This window comes from Miscanthus floridulus, chromosome 12, assembly GCF_019320115.1.
Source record: "Miscanthus floridulus cultivar M001 chromosome 12, ASM1932011v1, whole genome shotgun sequence".
Classification (NCBI taxonomy): domain Eukaryota; kingdom Viridiplantae; phylum Streptophyta; class Magnoliopsida; order Poales; family Poaceae; genus Miscanthus; species Miscanthus floridulus.
The window spans coordinates 8526846-8549341 of NC_089591.1; the positions used below are offsets into that span (position 1 = coordinate 8526846).

The window sequence follows — 22496 nt, forward strand, 5'->3', positions numbered from 1 at the left end:
CTCGAGCGATAGCGGCGAGCAGCTAACTGCGGTGGTGGCGCGCCTATTCCGACTGAACCTACGTACGCTCAGCTAGAGTAGAGGTGGCGGATAAGCATTAGTGGCTCACCGTGGTGCACGCCCCACTAATGGTTGAAGCAGGGGAGTGCTATGGCGGTCTGGCCACGTGCGCCCGAACCACGCAGCGGCGCTCCGAGCGTGGCACCGACGAGTCCACACTCCATCATCGAGCATCCTAGCTAAAGTAATGCAAGCACTAGATGGAGAAAGTCAAGGCAAACTCAGGGTTACGTGTAATTGAATTGTTACCATTCCTACTTGCCTTACCTCCCAACTCGCCGGTTCGACTGACGCACAAGGCTGACGGTGGCCAAAAATGCAAAATTGGCCGTAGGCAGGCAACGATTGGACTTGGTGGGAATAGGGCACCTAGCTGACTCCCTCTGCTACCTGCTGACGCGAGGAATTGGACCGAGAAGGTTTGAGCTATAGGTTATGAAGGGAAAAGATAGCGGTGCACCGCCACCGCTACGTCGTGCGGAACGGCCCCGGCAGAAATGGTCCGGCCATGACCCGACGAGGCACGACAGCGGGGATATGACCACACGAGCGAGCGGTGCATCGGTTAGCGCTTGGACGTAGCCATTGAAGGTGTGCCCAGCATGCGGCCACGCACGGGCAGCAGCACAACGTCACGATGCGGTAGGAGGCAGGTGCGAGCAGGAGTGAGCTAGGTGAGGTGAGTAGCTGTGAACGCGCGCTACAGGGCGGGGCAAGGTGATAGGGAAGGCAGAGTGGAGCCCTGTGCGTGACTTGGCTGTACGTGCGCACGGTGCGGGGCGGTGATGGCCAAGCTTGGCCTGGTGCGTAGCTGTCCGACCACCAGGGCTGGCCCAGCGGGACTCGACCACGGCGAGGCTAAGGCGTTGCGCGGACACCAAGCGACACGCAACAACGACACGTGGACTGACCAGCGGCAGCCACCCAGCCACTACCCTGAGCTCGTCACTGGCAGCACACTCGCGTGCGTGGTGACCGTGGCCTCAGGTCAAGAAACAAGGAACGATGCCACACACGCTTTTTAAAGCGGGCCAAAAACTGCTCACTGATTTGACGAAGGCTCAACCAATTCCATGAACTCAAGGTCAACACTACCAGCTAGCTAGCGAAGCAATCGTCATGAACAGGGAGCAACCAAAGAGGGAGTGAGAGGAATGCCAACATGAGCTCATTGCGCTGAATGTCAGTTTGCGAACAGAGCTGCCAACAACACGACTTTGACACGTTTTAACGAAGTTAGGGAAATTTTACTGAAGGTACCATGACACCCAACACCACTACCACTTAAGCCATGCTCAAGTACTCGACTAGAGGCAACCAACAGTACAAGAACATGAAGTCGGTGTTTACACAATTTTGTTAGAATTTGAATTTCAAAACGGCATTGTCTACTATCATTTTTAGACTTAGAAAAGGACAAGGTTCGGTTAGGACTAACAACCATTTACGCTTTCGTCCCAATTTTTAATATGTCTAAACCTTATTAATTTCATCCAATAAACATTTCATGCAATAGTCCATACTTTATACTAAACCATATGAGCAAAACATTTAAGCACCCGTTTAACTATTTTGCTCAATATAATTCACCAAAATGGCATTTTAAATATAAATTTAATTTCTTGTCGATTAAACAAAAAGTTCTAGCTTAAATTTCGGACTCGATGTTTGAGCTCCCAAAAACGCTAGTTAACAATATTCACTTCGCAAAAAATAAAGTTGCACTCTTATCTACACTATTTGCTCACCATTTTACATAAACTCTATACACACGTTATATGTTGTTTCTGTTTACAGAAATTGTTTTTCGTTTCATGTGTGTTTTAACTCGTTAAAATTTGAAAACTCGTTTGGCTAGATTTCTCGAGACCTTAACCTAGGTGCTAAGCAAGTTCGTAACACCAGAGGTGTTATAGTACAAAATTTGGAACTATGACATTATAAACTTTGTGGTACTAGGTTCAAAACTTTACACTCAGGATTCATAAACTTTCAACTATGGCATTACAAACTTTGTACTACTAGGTTTAAAACTTTAAACTATAACATTATAAACTTGTAATGCAAGGTTCAAAACTCAAATGCAAAATTCAATAGATATAAAGCCAACAAAACTATCAACATATTTATATGTGTATTATCTGTCCGTTTTTCTTTTGGTGAGCTATCTTCTTTTTTGATTGGCCAAAAATTTGACAGATTCGTTGTTGTCAAATCTGTCAACAGATGTATAGAGTCACCCTTTATTTTTACATGATGACACCTCAACTAATGAGATCCATTAATTTCTTTTTTTTTAGGAAGATCCATTAATTTCTTGGACTTGAACGGTGAAACCAGGCAGGTGAAATGGACCTGGCCCAACTCAATCCCACGAATCCAGGCCCAACGTACGCTGAGAAACCAAACCAGGGAAGGCGCAGCGGTTTGTTGCCGGCAGACGGGTGGGCCCGGACCAACCGAGGAAAGCAAAGCACAGGCAGAGGCAGGTGCCCATCCATCCACATCCACGCCGCCGAAACGCGGAGAACACAACGGAACAGAGCAGAGCAGCGCAGCGACGGGCGAAGCAGCAAATCCGTGCGACCCCTGACCCGCACCCGGCCACCTCCTCTCCCCTCCCGAGCTCTTCCGACGTCTCTCTCTCTCTCTCCGCCCAGCAGCTCCAGCGCCCATCGGCGAGGGAAGGAAGGAAGAGGGAGAAAAAAAAAGGAGCTTCTTTTCTACCGTCGGCATGCGGCAGGCCTCGTGACTATGGATCCGCCGGTCTCCGTGCTCCCGACGCCGCCGAGGTCTCCTGCCTCGATCCGTGGCCGCCGGCCCACGTGGAGACGGTGCTGGTGCTAGTACCGGTGTCCCCGCCGTGTTTCTTGGCGGGCCTTGCTGTCTCCTCCTTCTCCTCTGGAGGATTGCTGCTGCATCCTGCAGAAGGGATGGCCGGACGCCCAAGGTAGGCTGCCCTCCATTCTTCTTCCTTCGATTCAACAAATATGTTTGGATTTATCTATCGGGTTTCGAAATGCTTCGAGCTCGGGGGGTTTATCGGATTTGGGCTTGTTCTAAATCTCCTACCTGCTCTGTTCCGGATTTTTGTATAACCTTCTGGAGTAGTACGTATATAAGATCCATGGTGGACTGGTGGATTCGATTTTGGCCGGTGGATAGATTTCGATGCTATTTTGGGGAAGGATTATTCTTCACACGTGGTGGCTTAGCCTAACCGCCCGCCCCCAAAGGCATCGATTTGCTTTCCGCCAGATCTTGATTTGTGCCGCAGTTTGATTAATTGAAAAAACTGTCATGTTAACTGTCTACATCTGATGAATGCAGCAGGAGCGTCGGCGTGCGCAGCTTGAAATCGATGGCGGCGCCAGAAATGCGCAATGTCTGAATGAAGCCTGGTTGGTGGTAGAGCCGATGGTGGTGGGAACGGCGCTGCCGCGCGGGGTCTCCATCTCCTCGCTGTGGATCCTCCTGCTCCTCTCCTCCCTGCTCCTCCTCTCGCCGTCGGCGGCGTCCGTCGACTTCAGCCACTGCGGTGGCTGCGACGACGCCGACGACGGCGCCCTCTCCAGCGCCTACAACATCCTGCAATGCCAGAAGGTCAGCGACTTTCTCATCGCCGCGGCCTACTTCTCCATCCCGCTCGAGCTGCTCTACTTCGCCACCTGCTCCTACCTCTTCCCCCTCAAATGGATCGTGCTGCAGTTCGGCGCCTTCATCGTGCTCTGCGGCCTCACGCACCTCATCACCGTCTTCACCTACGAGCCGCACTCCTTCCACCTCGTGCTCGCCCTCACCGTCGCAAAGTTCCTCACGGCACTCGTCTCCTTCGCCACGGCCATCACCCTGCTCACGCTCATACCGCAGCTCCTCAGGGTGAAGGTCAGGGAAAACTTCCTGATGAACAAGGCGCATGAGCTCAACCGGGAGGTGGGGATGATGAAAAGGAAAGAGGAGGCGAGCTGGCATGTGCGCATGCTCACGCAGGAGATCCGCAAGTCGCTCGACAGGCACACCATCTTGTACACCACCATGGTTGAGCTCTCAAAGGCGCTGGAGCTGCAGAACTGTGCTGTCTGGATGCCTGATGAGACCAGGAGCGAGATGATCTTGACACATCAGCTGAGGGAGAGGGATATAATGGACCCGCAGAACCGCTCGATTCCTATTGATGATCCGGATGTTCGAGAAATCAAGGCGACCAAGGATGCAGAAGTTCTCGGGCCAGATTCAGCGCTAGGGGTTGCTAACCGAAGCAAGCTTGAAGCGGGGCCTGTGGCTGCAATAAGGATGCCGATGTTAAGGGTGTCGAATTTCAAAGGAGGGACTCCAGAAGTGATGCAGACGAGCTATGCTATCTTGGTTCTGGTTTTGCCTAATGACGCTTCATTAGGGTGGGGTCGAAGAGAGCTGGAGATTGTTGAAGTAGTTGCTGATCAAGTTGCAGTCGCTCTGTCACATGCTGCACTCCTGGAGGAGTCTCAGCTGATGCGAGAGAAACTTGCTGAGCAGCATAGGGACTTGCTACGGGCAAAGCATGAAGCCATGAGGGCAGGGGAAGCTCGGAATTCCTTCCAGACTGCAATATACGATGGAATGCGAAGGCCAATGCACTCGATCCTTGGTCTCGTCTCGATGATGCAACAGGAGAGCATGAATCCAGAGCAAAAGCTTGTGATGGATGCCATTGCCAAGACAAGCAGTGTTGCATCCACACTGATGAATGATGTGATGCAAACATCAACAATGAACTGTGAGCAGTTGTCTTTGGTGAGGAGGCCGTTCAACCTTCATTCCTTTATCAAAGAAGCTGTTGTAGTGGTCAGATGTCTAACTGGTTGCAAGGGTGTAGAGTTCGAGTTTCAAGTGGATAATTCTTTGCCAGAAAGGATCATTGGTGATGAGAAGAGAGTCTTCCATATTGTCCTGCACATGGTAGGCACCCTAATAAACCGATGTAATGCTGGCTGTATCTCGTTATATGTCAATGGTCATAATGAGGTTGAAGAGAGGCATAATCATGACTGGATGCTGCGAAGAGCAAACTTCTCTGGGGGCTATGTATGTGTGAAATTTGAGATTAGGGTTAGAAAATCCAAGGACAATCTTTTGAGTTCATCAAGCAGTCAGAGGAGCCATGGGTCCAAACCCAACAATTCTGAGATGGGGCTCAGCTTCAATATGTGCAAGAAGATTGTGCAGGTAAATCAAAATAATAAAACATCTCAAGCATTTATATCCAATAGGACGCATACTATATTGTCATCTCGTTTGTGTCACTCGCTCCTGGTGCTTTCAGATTCTATATATATTATGCTGATAATGCTTGGTTAGATTTCACTTCTCTACAAAGTTAACAATGTTAAAGCGACAACAATTTCTTAGACTGTGGTGGTTCTGTTACCCTACTTGAGTCAGTTTACTCATTTAAAGTGACAACAATTTCTTGGACCTTTCAAACATAGTCAGATGTTAGAAAAATAATAGCAGTTCTTTGATCTTGAGTGACACAAGTTTTTTTCAGAATCTGTTGACGATTCTCCATCTCCTGTATTTTTGTACAGATAGGCACTAGCAGCTACTTGTACTTGGTAGTCACATAGATAGTTGGCTATACACCAAGTTGAACCGTCAAACCACATAATGTGTTTAGCGGCCATATTGTGACCTTTTATGCAAGCACTTGGAATAGTTATTATCTCACCAAAAACTGGGCAAACTGAGAGAACATATTGGACCTTTTGTTGAACTGATGCTTTAGTCATAATTATTTATGGTATTTCTTCTCGCAGCATGCACGATTTTGCATGAATATATTTAGTTATGCTAGTAGTTGCCCTCAGCGACTCTATTTGATTGCTACGTTTTGGTTCGCAATCTGTTCTTTCAGTTGTGGAAATGGCCAATGTGTACTGTCTTTAGTATGCTGATGTGAGCCCTTACTTGTGCTGCAGATGATGAATGGTAATATTTGGTCAGTATCAGATTCTAAAAGCATTGGAGAAACTATCATGCTCGTCCTCCGGTTCCAGTTGCAACCTGTGACTCCAGTCTCTGGAGCGTCCTCAGATTTTTACCGATCATCTGCAATTCCCAACTTCAATGGGCTCAGAGTCCTCCTTGCTGACAGTGATGACACCAACCGAGCTGTAACTCACAGGCTCCTAGAGAAGCTTGGTTGCCGAGTCCTTTCGGTCACTTCTGGCGTCCAATGCATGAGCTCCTTCGCTGCTGAGTCGTCCTTCCAGCTGGTGATTCTTGACCTTGCCATGCAGACGATGGATGGATTCGAAGTAGCCCTCGCGATCAGGAAGTTCAATAGCAATAGTTGGCTGCCGTTGATTGTTGCCCTAGCGGCAAGAATCGACAACATCCGGGATCGATGCCAGAGGTCAGGAATAAATGGCCTGATCCAGAAACCAGTCACATTAGCTGCACTGGGAGATGAACTGTGTAGAGTCCTTCAGAACAATTAAAAGAGCCTGATGGTTCTCATTTCTTTCAATCTCAATAGATTGCTGTAGCTTGATCGGTAGTCACTCTGCTACTAGTTTCTGCCAGGTTAGATCCATATACAATCACAAAACATTTGGGGCAAAGGAAAATGTATAGGAAGCTGAAAGCATCTGCTTTTTGCTTGGTTCCTCGGTGAAGGACGACGACAGAAAGGTACAAAATTTTGGAGAGATGATACTGTTAGAACTTAGACTCATTCATTTGTAAACCCACAGATAAGTCAAGATTTAGATTCATGCACTAACACTAACCACGATATAATAATTAGTTAGTTTGGACGAAATCCATGAGCAGTTGAGTTTGTGATTGGGACTTTGAGATGGATGCATGGATGGGTTCAGTGAATGCAGGCATAGTAGATGTCTAAAGTGGGCAAGCCTGTTCGTTTCGGCTTATATGATCGTGGATTATAAGCTGCAACTGTATTTTTCTCTCACATCAAACCAGCCAGCAGTACTTCTAGTTTATAATACTTCTGGTTTATAATCCACGATAGTTTCGAACAGGCTCAAGGAACTTTTGTTATTGGTTAGACATGCTGAAAAGCAGGCTGGATGAGATTGCAGACAAGAAGGCAGCTGATACGGCTGATGCTGACCTTCTATCTTTGAAAATTAAATACTAGTACTTGCAGTATTGATCTGGTGGGTAGTGCTTGTGCATCTGCTGCATTTCATAGTACTTAATACTTGGCCTGCTTCTGGTCAGCAAACCCTTGCTTGCCATTTTCTCAGCAGTGATTCTTCAGTTTTTATATTATATCATTTCCTTCTTGAAACACATTACCATATAAAAGAGAGAAAATCTTTAAGCCTGTTTCAGTTGTAAGAATCTGGTGCCTTGGTACCGAAGCTTCCGAGGTCATCTAAAGAGCTCTTAATCAGAGTAATTATCAAGTGAGAATCCACGGCCAAATGTTGGTGGCCGGCAAGTTTCTCGCTCGGTCCTTCGGTATTCGACGTTTTGACCCGGTTGTTGGATTAGTTTACGCTAACGCAGCATGTACGACAACTAGTACTGCCGTCAGACCTACTTACTAGTCTTCAATCCCAAAGCATTCCACTCACCTGGACACAATGAACACCCTAGTATGTTTTTCTTCCCTCTCGCTGAAAAAAAATGTGCAGAAGATGCTCTTGTTCGGTCTTCTTTCTCTTAGTAATTGGACAATCTAACCTTTCCACGAAGGGGTTTACATTACATGCAATTTGCATGTCCTTCATTGGGGATGCTGAACCAGACCTGGTCCAAAAATAGGGAAAAATCACAATCATCTCAAAGTGGGGAATATGCTAAGTGTGGTTGTATCTTGTCCTGGTTCACAAATCAGAAGCTTTTTATTTTTGTTTTTTGTTTCCGAGGACAAAGGTTCCTCAAACTGGCTCTTGTTTCGTGCAAAAGGTCCTACTGATCTTGCTTATGAAATCGGCACATAATTCTATCATTGTACTCAAAGGTCAGTCTACATATGTACTTTTATAATGCACACAGCACACTTTTTGGCAAACCTTGTTCCTCAAAACATTGCACGTAGGTTGTCACGGCAGCCGGCAGACCTCTTGGAGATTTTCTATTTCAAATTGGAGTTTGGAGCTCCTGCCGGGGGGATGCACCTGACGAAGAAGGCCTGAAAGAAAGAAAGAAAGTCCTTCAGATCTGTGGTTGAGCCTTGCCTTTCTTTCTCTTCCTGGCGTGAGCTGCCCATGCCTGCAACTTGCCACATCCAGTGTGCCTGCCTGCCTTGTTAATTTCTGCAACTGTACAAGAACGCCCCTTCACTGTCCCATGACCAAATACATTGCTCTGAGGCCTGAGCATAGGTATGGTACTGCACACTGTTTGGATGCTGCGAACCTGTGGCACCGGCCAAATGGTACTCGTACTAGCTAGTAGCCCTAACTGCTACCCACTACTACTACAGTGCTGCTGCTACCTATCCGGAAAATGACCACGGGGGGAAGGCTGATCCTTTCCTTAGATGGGCCAAACATGTTGAGGATACAGCCATGGCCGTGAGCAAATTACTGTAATGGGCTGCTAGTCGTAATCCACCAGCCCATGGCATGTGCAGCCCAAAAAGAGGATTTCTTAATGTTGTAGAATGCGGAAAATATAAGAGCTTTTTTTTTTTGAGAATCGGAAAATATAAGAGCTTGATTTTCTCAAACACGCAGGAGAGCTGCGTATCATTATATTAATAGAAGAAGAAAGAGTCGTACATAGACCCAAACCCCCACACACACCCACTCACTACAAGGAGACAATATAACAACTTGATGATGATAAGGTTAAGTAAAATAGGAGCAAACAATAAGTAAATGTCGTTTGTAGTGGCCAAAATAGCGGTGGCAGGGTCTGCTAGAAAGGGACTCCTTGGTTTCAAATTATACAAGCTCACCTTGACATTGTTCTAAGTCAAACGTATCTATCTAACTCTTACTGCACTTTTAGAAAATTTTACAAAATAGCCAAATTTGCTTTTATTTCTTTAGAAATCTTCATCTTTTAGGTGATAACTTTTTTTTTTCTAAATCAACATCAATGAATCATAGGTAATCGAGATGTTTGTTGCATTCTTTCGGTCACATATATTGTTTCTGTATGCTAATTAGTTTTAGGTCTTTTCCCTGAATTTTATGTGAGTTCAAATTTTTTGTTTTATAGTTACTTTTCTCAGTTCTGTAAAAAAAAAGGGCGTTTTTTTAGCAGCCTGGCGTTCGGCCCGTACTCCTCCCTTGCTGTTGGGCCAAAGCCCAAGTGAGCTCGTCCAGCATGCTCCTCCTTGCTGATTTGGGCGTGCGCACAGCAACTTCCCTCCTCCCTCTACTTGGGCCGAGGTCCATTAGGCCGTCGGCCCTTTGCTCCCTCTCTCTGTTCCGTCTTGGCAGCCCGGAACCGAGCGCAAGACCCGCAGCAGAACCAACCAACAGCCCTTCTCCATGTCGAGATTTTGGTCAGAAGTGTTTAAATTCTACAGGGCAAAGCAAAAAAAGAGAAGGGGGATCGAACAACAATTGGAAATTAGCCCGAACATTACCACATTAGGTCTAGCCTACGTGATCGACTTATATCATTTAACATAGCATGAAATTGACAAGACAAAGGCATATAGTATTTTGCCTTGAACTTTGTATTTTCCGCAAAAAAAAAAAAAAAAAAATTGTACTGCATGCTACAGCCTGAAAAGGCATTTGCTGAATTTTATTCTTCAGCTTAGCAAAATTGGCAGAAATCCTATAGGTTAATCATTTAGATGATCTTTTCTTTGTTTAGGAGAACAGGAGGGCTTGCCTCTGGAAATTTATTAAAAGCAAAGAAACCAAATACAAAGTTAGAGACAAAAAAAAGGTCACATTTTTTGTGGCGTTATTTTATTAAAAGAGAAGAAGGTAACTAAAAGAGTTATAAGATAATGATAAGCCTAGGTTTACCCCTAAGAAGCCATCACAAAGAAACTAGAGTCAAGTCCGTTTTAAACCACCCCTCCCCTAAAATTATCAGTTTGATGAACACCACCAAACTGCAATTCCAACAACATAGACATCTTAACTTTTAAAATCGGATAAAATACCCTCTCAACCATTTCGAAGTGGTTTCATAAATGGTTTTACTTACGTGGCAACTGGGACCCACATCTCTTATATAAAAATTCATAATTTTTATATGAAGTCATATGAAAACAAACTTTATATGAAATTCTAAAACTCAGCAATTTCGTCATTGGTAACTTTTCTTTCTGAGGCTAAGATAGTTACTTGATTTTCAAATTCATTTTTTAAAATTTCCAAATAAAAAAATTTAAATGCCACATGGTCTATACCAAATATGTAGCTCTTAACACAGTCTATAACTTTATTGTTGACAACTTTTTTAGTTGAGATCATTTAAGGAACCAAATATTCGTTTTATTTTATCAAAATTTGGAGCCAATTTTTTTTTTCAAGTGACCATGTTGACATGGTCTATACAGAACTGATAGCTCTTAACACGATCTATAACTTTGTTTGACAACTTATTTATTTCAGATCGTTTGGAGGTCCAAGTATTCAATTTAAGTCATTATATTTTAAATTAATTTTTATACTTTTTTAAAGGACCTCAGATGAGAAAATCTATATCAAAGTTATAGTACTTGGTGAGATCTAAAGCTTTTCAGTTGTGTTTTTTTTTTCATTTGAGGTCGTTTAGGAGCTTTAAGATTCAATGAAAGATTACATAACTAAAAACAAATAACATGTTGAGCCCACATACCACATCAGCATAACCACCTGTAAAACCACTCATGGATATTTTAGTGGAGTAATTATCCGATTGTTGGAGTTAAAAGTGTGTATGTTATTTGATATTTGAGCTCAAAGTTTTTTTTTTCAAATTTGGCAAGGGCAATATAGACTTTGGCTAAGAAAGTAGTTCCTCCGTCCTATCCAAGTTTGTTCTGAGTCAAGCTCTGTTAACTTTGACGAAAATTCTTGAAACGAAGAATAATAGTTACAACATCAAATTAGCATCATCGATAGTTATGAGATATATTTTCATAATTGACATCTTGATAGATATTAATACTCTTCTCAATAAATTTGGTCAAAGTTTGTATAATTTGACTTCGGAAAAATTTGAATTCCTTATATTTCAGGATAGAGAGAGCAAGTGTACGTTTCGTATTGGTCCATGATTGGAACAGCCTAAACCATGCCACGTCACGCCCTCTTTCAACAACTACCACAACATGGATTGCACAAGAGAATCGAAGTCTTTCCTGAACTGCTTGTGTTAGACCCTTTTTCTTACCTAAATTTCCACATGCCCCTGTGACCATGACACCGCGTGGGTTATCACAGTCGTGCACTATGCATCCAACCGTTGAGATGTAGTGTATGTGGGCGGGTTGATGTGAATCTAGGGATGCAGTACATTTAATGGTTAAAAGAAGCGCATATGGATGGAAATGGATGACCGAGATAAGACTGTCTCCAAAGGTTGTTCCATATGGGCACCCATACCAAAATAGGTCTCGAATGGTACTGTATCAGCCTTCAACAGATCACCTATATGCTGAGACCTATTTTGAGTTATAGCAAAGACACAACCCAAATATGAGTATCCTCTTTTCTAGAGACTCATTTGCAGAAATGGTTATCTTTTGGGTCTTGTTGTTGGAGAAGACCAAAAATAGGTACGGAACCATTTACCTGTAGCACTACCCAAACGTGAAATGAGTCTTGTATTTTGGGTAATGTTGTTGCAGGTAGCCTAAGCCATGTAGTCACATGGACATGTGTTGTTGCTTTTCTGCTGAACCCACCACGTCCCACCTAGACCAACTGTGGACGGCACTTGGATGCTCTATCGTAGCGAACAGTATCGCAACCTATTCCTTGTGCTTACTGACAAAATTGAAATGATGAAGTGATCTTCATATATGATAACCGGAGAAAAAAGTTGGGTATGCTTGATGGTTGGTAAGGAAATTGGCATGACAGCATGATGATGGTAGGCCAATAATGTAGGGTTCATTTGATTATATTTTGAGAAATTTACCTACATGGCCCTCTTAAAACTCAGGCTTCCTTTCTTGGCCCTGAAAATTTTCAACTTACCTATTTAGCCTCCAATCCGACTTTCGATTCCTTATCTGGCCTTCCCGTCAATTCGACCCTATAACGGTGTTAGATGAGAGACGAAAAGTCGATTCTACCCTTGGACGCGAAAGCATCGTTTTTGATAGTTTAGAATTCAGTTTTTGATATTTTATAATTCAAATTCTGTACTGTACATTTTGTAGATGCTTGTAAATTGCATATGTTTCATTTTGAGCATTATTTTCACTTCTTGCACATAATTTTAGAACACATCATAACTATAGCATTAAATAAATAGAATGATCTAGCAATAAAACAAACTGACATGATTATGGCTACTTCATTTCATTCTGAAAGTCATGAGACAGTAGGAGCTCAAAGCAAAACAATCACAGCTGCATAGGTCAAGCACAAGATACTCAGGCTGCCTTTCATCATTAAAATCCCACTCAGAGATTGGCTCAAAAGCATCAGAAGGACCACAATATGCAATGAACATGATGATAATCTTTCTCTTAGAGTGCTTACTAAACATAGTCATCAATTGTTGGTCGGATGTTATTTCTGGGAAGCTTTTTAGAACTTCATCATGATATTGAACATGGGCAACTTCCAAATAACCTGGTGGATACCTTTCTACCACTGATTCAACAAGATCCTTATAATTTGTCAAGTCCGAATCCACAACCATCTCAAAGCTAAAACATTTAATATCCTTTCTGCACTTCTTTCTGTTGCCCAACAATTTAATTTTCAACAAGAAACTTGAATTTGGATCAAATCTGCCTATTTCAACAAGAAACCTAAGTAACGCAAACAAGATCTACAAATGCATGTCTAGTACTATAGTTGAACAAAAAAAGATGGACTCACCCGTCGAGCCAATCAGTCTCCACTACTTGCGGTTCATCAACAGCTGCACCATTGGTGACGGTTGCTGCAGAGCCCGAACCGGCGTCGCCTGAACCATGGGCAGCACCCGCCGCTTGGTGCTGAGCAGCTGGCCCCGCTGCCTCGACGCGCGCGGCTCGTCCCGCCGCCTGGGAATGCCGCGCGGAGCAGGCCTAGGCGAGAGCCGGCACAACCCCTGCCGAGGAGCGCGACGCTGCTCCTGCCTCCGCCTGGGCGAGCGCCGGCCCAGCCACCTCCGGGGAGCGCCGACCCTGCACTGGCCCAGCCGCCGCCGTCGGGGGACGCGACCCCACTCGCGCGGTCCGTAGGGGCGAGCGCGGCCCGGTCCGCAGGGGCGCAGGGACGCGCGGGATGGCCTCCGCCGCTGCCTCGCAAGCCGCTGGAGGCTCCTTTGCCTACGCCGACTCCGCCTTCATCCGCACGGGCGCAAGAGCTGTCCGCCTCGAAGCTTTTTTCCCGATCCGGTCTGAGTCGTGCGTTACTGGGAGAAAAAGAGATGTAGTGAAGGGTAATCATGTCATTTCGCATTAGTCTTCAGTGGGACTTCACAGTGCTCTCAAACAGAATTGACGGGAAGGCCCTACAAGGAACCGAAAATTGGATTGGAGGCCAAATAGGTAAGTTGAAAATTTTCAAGGCCAAGAAAGAAAGACTGAGTTTTAAGAGGGCCATATAGGTAATTTTCTCTTATATTTTTCAGTAGGAACTAGATAAAGGCCAATCAAACATATCATTTACATGCCGGAGCACGCCTAGTAAGCAACAGACGTTGCATCCATGATGAGATCAGGCATTCCTGAGACCATCTCAAGGAAGACAGGTATATATACGGATCACATTATTTGGAGCTGACAAAAGGCTACCACCAATGCATATGTCTCCTCAGATTATGCTTCCAAAACAGTCTCTGACAACACTGTAACCCTAAATGTTGCGATTTACAGGTGGGCCAGCATGTCATTGACTGTTCGCTAAAGATGAACAGATGATTATGGTTTGTTGGGACAAGGCATGGATATGCACTGTTGGTTTCCAAATGCAGGTGTCTGTTTCTGTAGGGTGCAATTCATGGAGCGCAAGTGCCCTAGCTAGCATGTGAATGAAAAGGCTGAAAAGGGGACAGGAACTCTGCGTGCAGGCTCATGATTAAGGACTGGTAATATATATGGTTATTACACTTACTTATGGTCCAAAAGATACACTGGGACTGCTAATATATATGGTTATTACAAACTTATACTGATGGGCCTAGCAACTGATTTGTTCTTGTATATGAAGAAGTCCCTGACCATTGAGTTGAAAAAAAAAACTCTTCGTGATGATAGGGTTCATTACTCCATAAGCAACTACGAGTAATAAAGCCCATCAAGCATCTCATCCAAATGCAGGTGCAGGGGCACCCCCGGCCCAGTCCTGACACATGGAGACATGCGTCCATGATGAGATCAGGTGTTCCTGAGACAATCTCAAGGCAACAAGCATGAATGCATCATATGATTAGGAGGTGAGGAAAGGAGATCACCAATGGATCATATAGATATGGTTCCTACTTTTAGGGTTTCATTCACTCGGCAGCGCCGCTGTCCCATTTAGCAGTACAATCTGCCGACTGGGCTGACGTGTCAGTGACTATTTGCTTCATTGTCTTAATACAATGAGCGGTAATGTGATGTAATAAGAGGACATGCATCCACAGTTATTCTCCAAAATCCAAATGAATGCCAGAGTCTGTTGCTTCAGGGTGTAAGCAGGCAAGGGCAGCAAGTGCCCTACACAAGCAAAAGCCTGGTCCAAAGGGGACAAAAGATGCATCAAGGCTCATGATTGGTTACATTACACTGATGGTCCCAAAAGGAGTAGACTGCAACCGGTGATGTCGTTACAGACTTACACTGATGGTTGTCAACTGGTAATTTGGCACAGAGGCATCACGTTCTTGTGTTTCAGCTTTCAAGTTTTGAAGTTTGAACGAATGCTACTCTAATTCAGAGCAGAGGTGCTCCTCTGATCATTGTATTCTCCCTTCCAGCAACGTGGCCTGAAAAGCTTACACCTCTTGATGTATGCTACTCATATTTATGTGGGTGTTGGATGTTTATCCAACGGCTTAATACTCCATCCAGTCTATTTTATAAGACATAGTTTAATATGACACAGTTTTCCAAAATACAATTTGACTATTCACTTGTTTCATACTCCCTCCCACCCTCGCCTTGGATAAATCAATTTCCAGAGTTGTCATTAAGTTAATTTTTATAAGTTTGATCAAATTTATAGAAGAGAGCACCAAGATGTTTTTTTCGTTACCATGCCTAGGCACGTATTTCATTAAGAGGGGGTAGAAACATTACGAGGCAGGTTAGCGGTAACCAATTGGTTACTGAAGTGCCAGCCCAACAACACCAAGATTTATGAAACCAAATTAATATCATTAGATACACCATAAAATATATTTTTATAATATGCTTCTTTCATGTCATAAACATTTATACTTTTTCTATAATTTAGTCAAACATAAAAAAATGTTGGACTTAACAATTCGACAAATTGATTTATTCAGACGGAGTGAGTATTATATATGATTATAAATTTATGATCATTGGACTGATTAACGATTGTACCTTGGAAACCAAAATTGTGGTCTATTTCAAATCCCTCTGGGTATCGCTGACAAGTTGACCCTCGAATGGAGCCGAACTCGAGCTTAGGCAATGATTTCTGAACGATAACCTCTTATGTAAGAATTGGGCAACTTCAAGACGGGGGGGATGATCAAAACAATGCATCAGGTTGAATGGTCTGCCAACAGCAAGTCGTCGCGCCGTGGTGTGATGCAGAGTACCTTGGTGTTCAGAGGATTCAGCAACATGTTACTGTTATCGTTTCTATAGCTGGCATGTTTTTTGCCCGCAGTCTGTAATGCTAGCGGTACATTTTGTCTGAACTTTTCCTTAAGGTCTTTGAGCAGATGTCCTGACTCTGAGCCAGAGTTTCAGGCATCTTGGGTTGCTCAGTTTAGGCGCGGTTCTTAGACTCCTTTGTTGCTGTCTGTTCTCTTCCAAACTCTGTATTTCCATTATGAAAGTAATGGGAATGGAGAGATTTCTCGGTTGGAAAAAAATGTAAAAATTGGGCGCCTTCTGTTTCAAAAATGAGAGTGACGGGTCCCAGAAGCTTAAAATTTCCCCCAGTGTTAGCAATGGCAGCAGCAGCTGCTGCTGCGGCAGGGAAGAGCTCAGAACTCATCATCAGCAGACTAGCAGAGAGAGATTGCATTACTGTTGTCCTACAGCGGGTGGTTCAGGTTCAGCGCCTGCCCATCGACTGCACTGCCCTACCCTGATCGATCTGTATCCAAATGGAAGAGCAATGCAGTGCAGTGCAGGGCCGTGCGGTGTAGCAGCAGGTAAAAGCCATCACATGAGCACAGCCTGGCATGTCTCTGTCTCTCCAATCTCCATGTCCATGCGTATGGCTCGCTCGCTCAGCTGGTCACCTACCTTCTTTCTCCCCAGCTGCCCTCTTTAAAAACTTGAAGGCTCTATACTTGCTTTGCTTCCCGTGGGTGGCCTCTGCACTAGATGCAGGACGGATGATGAGGGCATTTGAGTGCCGTCTAATCAGAAACTCTTAATGCTCAATGAACAGCGAGTCCCTGTCGAGCATTTGTTTCAGTTACACGGCCGTTTTTTTTCAGTTTGTTCTCTCTCTGCAATGTAATCAGATTCCCCTCACATGAACAGATCTGATTGTACGCCATGCAGTTCAAAACTGACACAGCCTTTTGAGATGGTGAGCAGCCAACAACGCCCCCAAAGCTGCTGTGCTGATACCACTCGAGCTCTGCCAATTGCCACCACCAGCTGCGGTTCCCGAGATAATGGGCACGTTTGGATGATCCTTGACTGTGCTCAGCCAGGTGAGCCTAGCCTTGCCCATCTAAGAGAGCCAATTTAACTAGCTCACTTCAGCAAGGAAAAACTCGCTTGCATGGAAATCGAGACAAAAAAAAAGGTAAGGAAAACAAGCTAATTCCTTTTTTTCGGCAAGGCAACGTGAGGCTTGCCTAGGGAACCAAACGTGCCCAATAATGTCTCTCCAAATTTCCCTCTTCCCAATCTATCATCACTTATCTCTGTGCTGACAGTGGGCTGGTGGTACTCGGAATTCAGAAATGCTGTAACAATCAGGTCAAATTTTGGATGTATCAAATCTCCCAAGCAGGATCCCAGCCCAAACCTAGCAGCCTGTTCGTTTGGCTGTGGCTTGTCGTAAACGATCGTAAATTTTCAGACGGAACAGTATTTTTCTTTCACACAAACCAACCAGCAGTACTTCTTCACGAACCAACAACGGGCCAGGCGTCGGCCCATTTTCTCTACACTGTAGCACACTAAAGAGGTCCAATTAATCTACCAAAATGAGCCCATGGAGTGGCCCTAGGCGTTGGGCCAGCCCAGCTCCGCCACTGCCAGCAACGATACGAATCAGCCAATCGAACAGGCTGTAGATTCGCCAAACGTCGGAAATAACAATGAGAGAATATTCATTTAGGACTGTGAAAACAATCCGAGCACGGATTGGATAGATCCGATATGCTAATCCAACCCGTACATGTACCAGCCTCTCACGGTTGTATGGCACCGGTGGGTAACAGAAACCATAACTCCCCAGTTCGGACCACAGGGAGGAGTGGTACTGGACGCCCATCAACGGCATCCCAATCAGTCCCCAACCACGCCTGGCAACCCTAATCAACAGCATGTTCGCTTAGTCGTAAATGATCGTAAATTTCCAGCCAGAACAATATTTTTTTCTCATACCAAACCAGCCAGCAGTAATAATCCATGATCTCAGCACCAGCGAACAGGCTGCAAGTCTTGCAAGTACTACCGCGGGACGCTGTCATCCCATTTGATGCTTGATGGTAAGCAAAAGCTTCATTGGGAGATGACAATGGTGTAGTTGCCGATGCAGACCAAGGAAAAGCCAGCATCCCTAAAGGCAAACAGCATCCACACATTAGGGTGATCTATGTGGTGATATCATAGAGTGATGTGGCAATAGTACGTCGCTGATCATGCACGGACCTGTATTTAGCATTTCCATAAATCCGACTTGATATGTGAGCTAATATATATTGCTGGAATTAATAATTTTGCATAACAGTAAATTGTAATACAACGAAATAGTACTAGTACAATGGAATGTGACGTAACTGAGTGCAAGAAGAGCACTTGCAATCCAAGAAAGCAAACGAATTTGCATGTCAGCACAGCAAGTTATTGCAGGGAGACCGGAGAGTGGAAAGTCAGAGACAGTATATCAGTGTACTGCTACAGATTGTTGTACTCATCATTCATCAACCTATAAAAAGGACCAAGAATAGTACTGTACCAAATTTACTGATTGCGAATGAATGCTCACTGTGTATACCATACCAACTTGCTCCATGGTCAGATGAGCAGCCTACATGCCAGCCCTCTGAAAACGATCGAGAGCCCTGGTGCAGAGTAGCACTCAACAGCTCAAGTCAGCATGCATAGCAGGTTGATTCGTGACTCATTTCAATTTTGAAAGCTTTGTTATTCGCTTAGAACTTATCAGCATATAGTGTTTTTCTTTCGCAACAAATCACCGAATAGTATTTTTTAGCCTAGCTTTTCAGCAAAGCGAATAGGGCCAAGTGGAGAATCCTTCAGAGAAGGTAAACTAATTGACCTACCAACTAAACCCAGGCTTTAAGGTAAGCAGAAAATGATATAAATTCCCTTTTGAGATGAGTGGGTTAGCATCAACTACTACTACACTGATATTACTATTATACTTCCTAAACAAGTGGCCAATTGGCCCTGTTCGCTTCTCTTATAATCCGTCTTTTTCAGCTTATTTTTTCAGCCGGAATAGTGTTTTTCTCTCACAACAAATCAGCCGGAACAGTGTTTCGGCTTGTTTTTTCAGCGAAGCGAACGGAGCGATTAGCTTTTCCAGATGTGTTTTTTGCAAAGTCCCAGGCTGACGATAAACAAATGACTAAGTTACTGACCTGATATACATTGCCTCAACGCTCCATATGCTAGAGGTTAAACATAGGACCAGCTCATTGACTGACTAGATTACCATGTCACATAATTTTCTTCTAAACAGCTGAAAAATATCTTCAATCATACACATTTGATTCAAGTTTACTAAGTAACAAACTTGTTTTCAGGTTGCTTCACACAAGGATTCAACATGATCATGTACAGCCAGAGTTAGAATCAGGGTCTTTCCGGTCAACAAAGCTCTATATTTCATCTAACAATAGACAGATCATCTCATGTGCAAAATGCACCAAAAACAAAGTGGAAAAAGAAAAGAGAAACAAGCAAAACCAAATTACAAGTACCCTTTGCTATCTCATATCACTTGTACACTATGGAACAGAGCAGAAAACCTGACCTTGGCAGCTGGGCTTTGCTCTACTGAAGTTGCCACTCCACACAATCATCAAAGTCGAGACTACTAGAGCAGTCAAGCAGCGCATTTTGCTGCTGCTCGTACCGGCAGATGTAATTCAGGCCGACAAGCAATTCGCAGATCACTGCCTCTGTCTTCTCCCGATCAGCAAAATACAGCGTCTGCAGCAGCAGTACATTCCCCTTCAACACGATCTGCTGCTGCTCAAAGTTCCTCTCGGCCTGCCACCGGATCATGTTGTGGGCCATGGGAGCAAGCCATGCCAGCGTCTTCTCGAGCGTCTCCCGCCAATCGTGCGCGAGGAACGCGTCGTAGATCGCCATGCTCTTCACATATGTTTTCAGATTCTTCCTCAGCGCCACCTTCAGACTCGATGGCAGCATCTGGTACAGGTCGTCCCGTGCCTCCTCACCAACAAGATGTGGGTACCGGAGCAGCTTCTCGATGATGATGACAATGTTTGCATAATGCAGTGCGAGAGCCGAGCCGCCAACTGTGGACGGCGGCGCAAGTGAGGTCACCGTGCTCTTGGGACCAAACCGCGCCTTTCTGCCAATCCTGCCACTCTTGGATGATGGCGTTATCGTTGATACCCCCTGCTCGCTGCTGAATGGCACGAGCATCCCTGATCTGATTGTGCTAATGCAGCTGGAATCCTCCAAGAACTCATCCTCGAACCCATCCTTCCATGTCACTGAGCTGCTCAAGCTCAAGCACTCCATGAACATCTTCCCCGGGCTTGCTCCACAACCTGATGACCGGAAATTCACTGGCCGCGAGATCTCTGGATCGACTCTGGAAATCGGCCCTGACTTCTTGTCGCTGAGATAGCTTTGGACGGGACCTGAATTTGCTGCTGCCACCGGACGGGAGAGCCGCCGGCTTTGGTCGCCGCATTGCCCCGACAACTCACTGGGTCGCATGGCCAGCAGGTCGAGCCCCAACATGGGGTCACCAAAGACGTGGCGAATGCGGTCGTAGATGGCGCAGACGGCGCGAGCGAGCAGGAGCACGGCCCTGTCGTAGGTCCAGTTCCAGAGCGAGGCGTCCCTGAGCCTGCGCACGTCGTGGCGGCGCCACCGCGCGCGCTGCTGGAGCACGCGGCGGGCCTCGTTGGTGGGCAGCTTCCGGGCGGACTGCTCGAGGTCCGCGAGCGCCTGGAGCTCGGCGTAGAGCGCGGCGGTGGCGGCGGCGAGGCGGTCGAGCTTGCGCACGAGCGACGCGGTGTCGGAGGCGGAGGCGACGGTGAACAACGCGCCCGCGGCGGCGCCGGAGCGGCCGGAGAGGAGGTCGGCATAGACGTGGTCGAAGCCCATGAGCGCGGGGACCGTGCAGCGTGCGCGGCCGAGGCGGGATGCGACGTCCGCGACGCGGTTGAGCGCGTCGAGCTTCTCGGCGAGCGCGAGCGCCAGGAGGCGCGCGTCGTCGTCGCCCGGGACGACCACGAGCGCGCGCACGGCGTGGGAGCCGAGGCAGCGCGGGCCCAGCAGGCGCGCCGCCTCGTCGTCGGAGAGCGAGCGGTACAGGTTCGCCGCGCGCGACATGTCGTTGGCCACCTCGAAGGACAGGATGCCCAGCCTGCCGTCGCCCGCCGCCGCCGCCTCGGCGCCGCCCTTGTTGGCGTTGGCGCTCGCCGCTGGCCGCGCCTTCTTGGAGGAGGAGGATGACGACGACGACAGCGTCGCCATGGAGAGCAACTTGTGCACCAGGGGCTCCGCCACCATGACTCCTCCGTCCGCCCGCGTCGTGGAGCGCTCAAATCAGGAAATCCTTTTTGTTTTGCAGGAAAAAGAAAAATCTTGGATCTTTGCAGCGAAAACGAACTAGGCGAGCAAGCAAGAAGGGGAAGGGTGTTTGAATTGGAATTGGAACGCTTCGATTCCGTGCGTGACTGGCTAGCTGCCGTCGGTCAGCAGCTGCAGCAAGCTGGAGGGAATTAATGGCTGGCCAGACCGGCAGAGCACGCAGAGATGTCAACACTCCGAGCCAAGGCAAAGGCTGGTACTGGTAGAATGGAAACCCGAAAAAAGAGAAGAGCATTTCTCGGGTGGTGTGCCAAGCCGCCAAGAGACCCCAAGGTGGAGACGGGAGAGGGAAGAGGAAGAAGAACGAAGGACAGCAAGGGGACGAGGAGGAGGAATGAGCGAGACGAAGCTAGCTAGGTGTGAGATTTGGATGTGGGAGGCGACGCCATTGATGCGCCCCAACTCGTCTCTGGTGTGGTGGCATTAAATTGGAGCGGGAGCAAGGCAACAAAAGCAAGCAGCCGCCGCCTCTGCCGCCCTCACGGCCTCACCTCACCTCGGCACCCCAGGAGATGGATGGACTGGTGCAGTGGTTGGCTCTGCTTCTGCAAATCTGCACCCAGCTCGGGTAACTTTCCCCGGTGCGCTTTTCCGTTTCCGTTTGCATGTCCACGACGGAGGGAGAGACAGGGACCCAAAGGTACTGTAGGCTGGGGCCATGGAGTACGTGGGACCGAATTGTCAGTGAGGTTGGAGACAATGGGTTGGATCTAGCCTAGTGTCGAAGGAAATTTGTGTTGGACTTTGGAGCAGTTGCGTTTGAAAAGCCGGGTAGACTTTGGAGCAAGTAAAACAAACTTACCACAACAGCACGTTTTGCAGTTTGATCCTCGTATTGATAAATTTGGATAATAGAGTTCTTTTTCTTTCTTTCTTACTTTTCCTCCGGAGTCCGAATGCAATCATATTTTCGATGGCGAAGTTGATAATTTTTTTTAAATGTCTACTTTATTTTGTCTTTAATAAACCTACAATAGTTGTGTGTGGTCGTCTCGTTTACATTCTGGGAAACTTTAAGTTAACATTTTTCCTTTCTTTGTTCACTCATGTGACAAATAATCCACACTTTGTTATCTAAACTTTTAAGTGAACTATTTGAAAACTATAGCTATGCATTTCCTCTACATGTTTCATATATAAGTCTAAATGTTTAAAAGTGATG

At 46.1% G+C, this 22496-nt stretch overlaps 2 protein-coding genes across 4 annotated transcripts; one reads left to right on the forward strand and one right to left on the reverse strand.

The window, feature by feature from the left end:
• The first annotated feature begins 2565 nt into the window (after window positions 1-2565).
• LOC136497229 (ethylene receptor 2-like) lies at window positions 2566-6602 on the forward strand. Of its 3 annotated transcripts, XM_066493019.1 has the most exons (4): window positions 2566-3010; window positions 3391-3663; window positions 3769-5265; window positions 6018-6602. In XM_066493019.1, the coding sequence occupies exons 2-4, from the start codon at window positions 3478-3480 to the stop codon at window positions 6537-6539; spliced, it is 2205 nt and encodes a 734-aa protein (XP_066349116.1). In that variant the 5' UTR covers window positions 2566-3010; window positions 3391-3477; the 3' UTR covers window positions 6540-6602. The 3 variants fall into 3 exon arrangements, with proteins under 3 accessions (XP_066349116.1, XP_066349114.1, XP_066349115.1); XM_066493017.1 differs by having other exon boundaries at window positions 3391-5265; XM_066493018.1 differs by having other exon boundaries at window positions 3394-5265.
• A 12658-nt stretch (window positions 6603-19260) lies between these two features.
• LOC136497825 (protein PSK SIMULATOR 1-like) lies at window positions 19261-21819 on the reverse strand. The gene has a single exon (XM_066493687.1). It carries the CDS (start codon window positions 21251-21253, stop codon window positions 19532-19534), a length of 1722 nt encoding a protein of 573 aa, XP_066349784.1. The 5' UTR covers window positions 21254-21819; the 3' UTR covers window positions 19261-19531.
• Window positions 21820-22496: the final 677 nt, after the last annotated feature.

Coding starts and splice junctions, on each gene's coding strand:
- LOC136497229 (XM_066493017.1), top strand. CDS start 3,478: ATGGTGGTGGGAACGGCGCTGCCGCGCGGGGTCTCCATCTCCTCGCTG. Junction 5,266..6,017: donor TGTGCAAGAAGATTGTGCAG/GTAAATCAAAAT, acceptor CTTGTGCTGCAG/ATGATGAATGGTAATATTTG.
- LOC136497825 (XM_066493687.1), bottom strand. CDS start 21,253: ATGGTGGCGGAGCCCCTGGTGCACAAGTTGCTCTCCATGGCGACGCTG.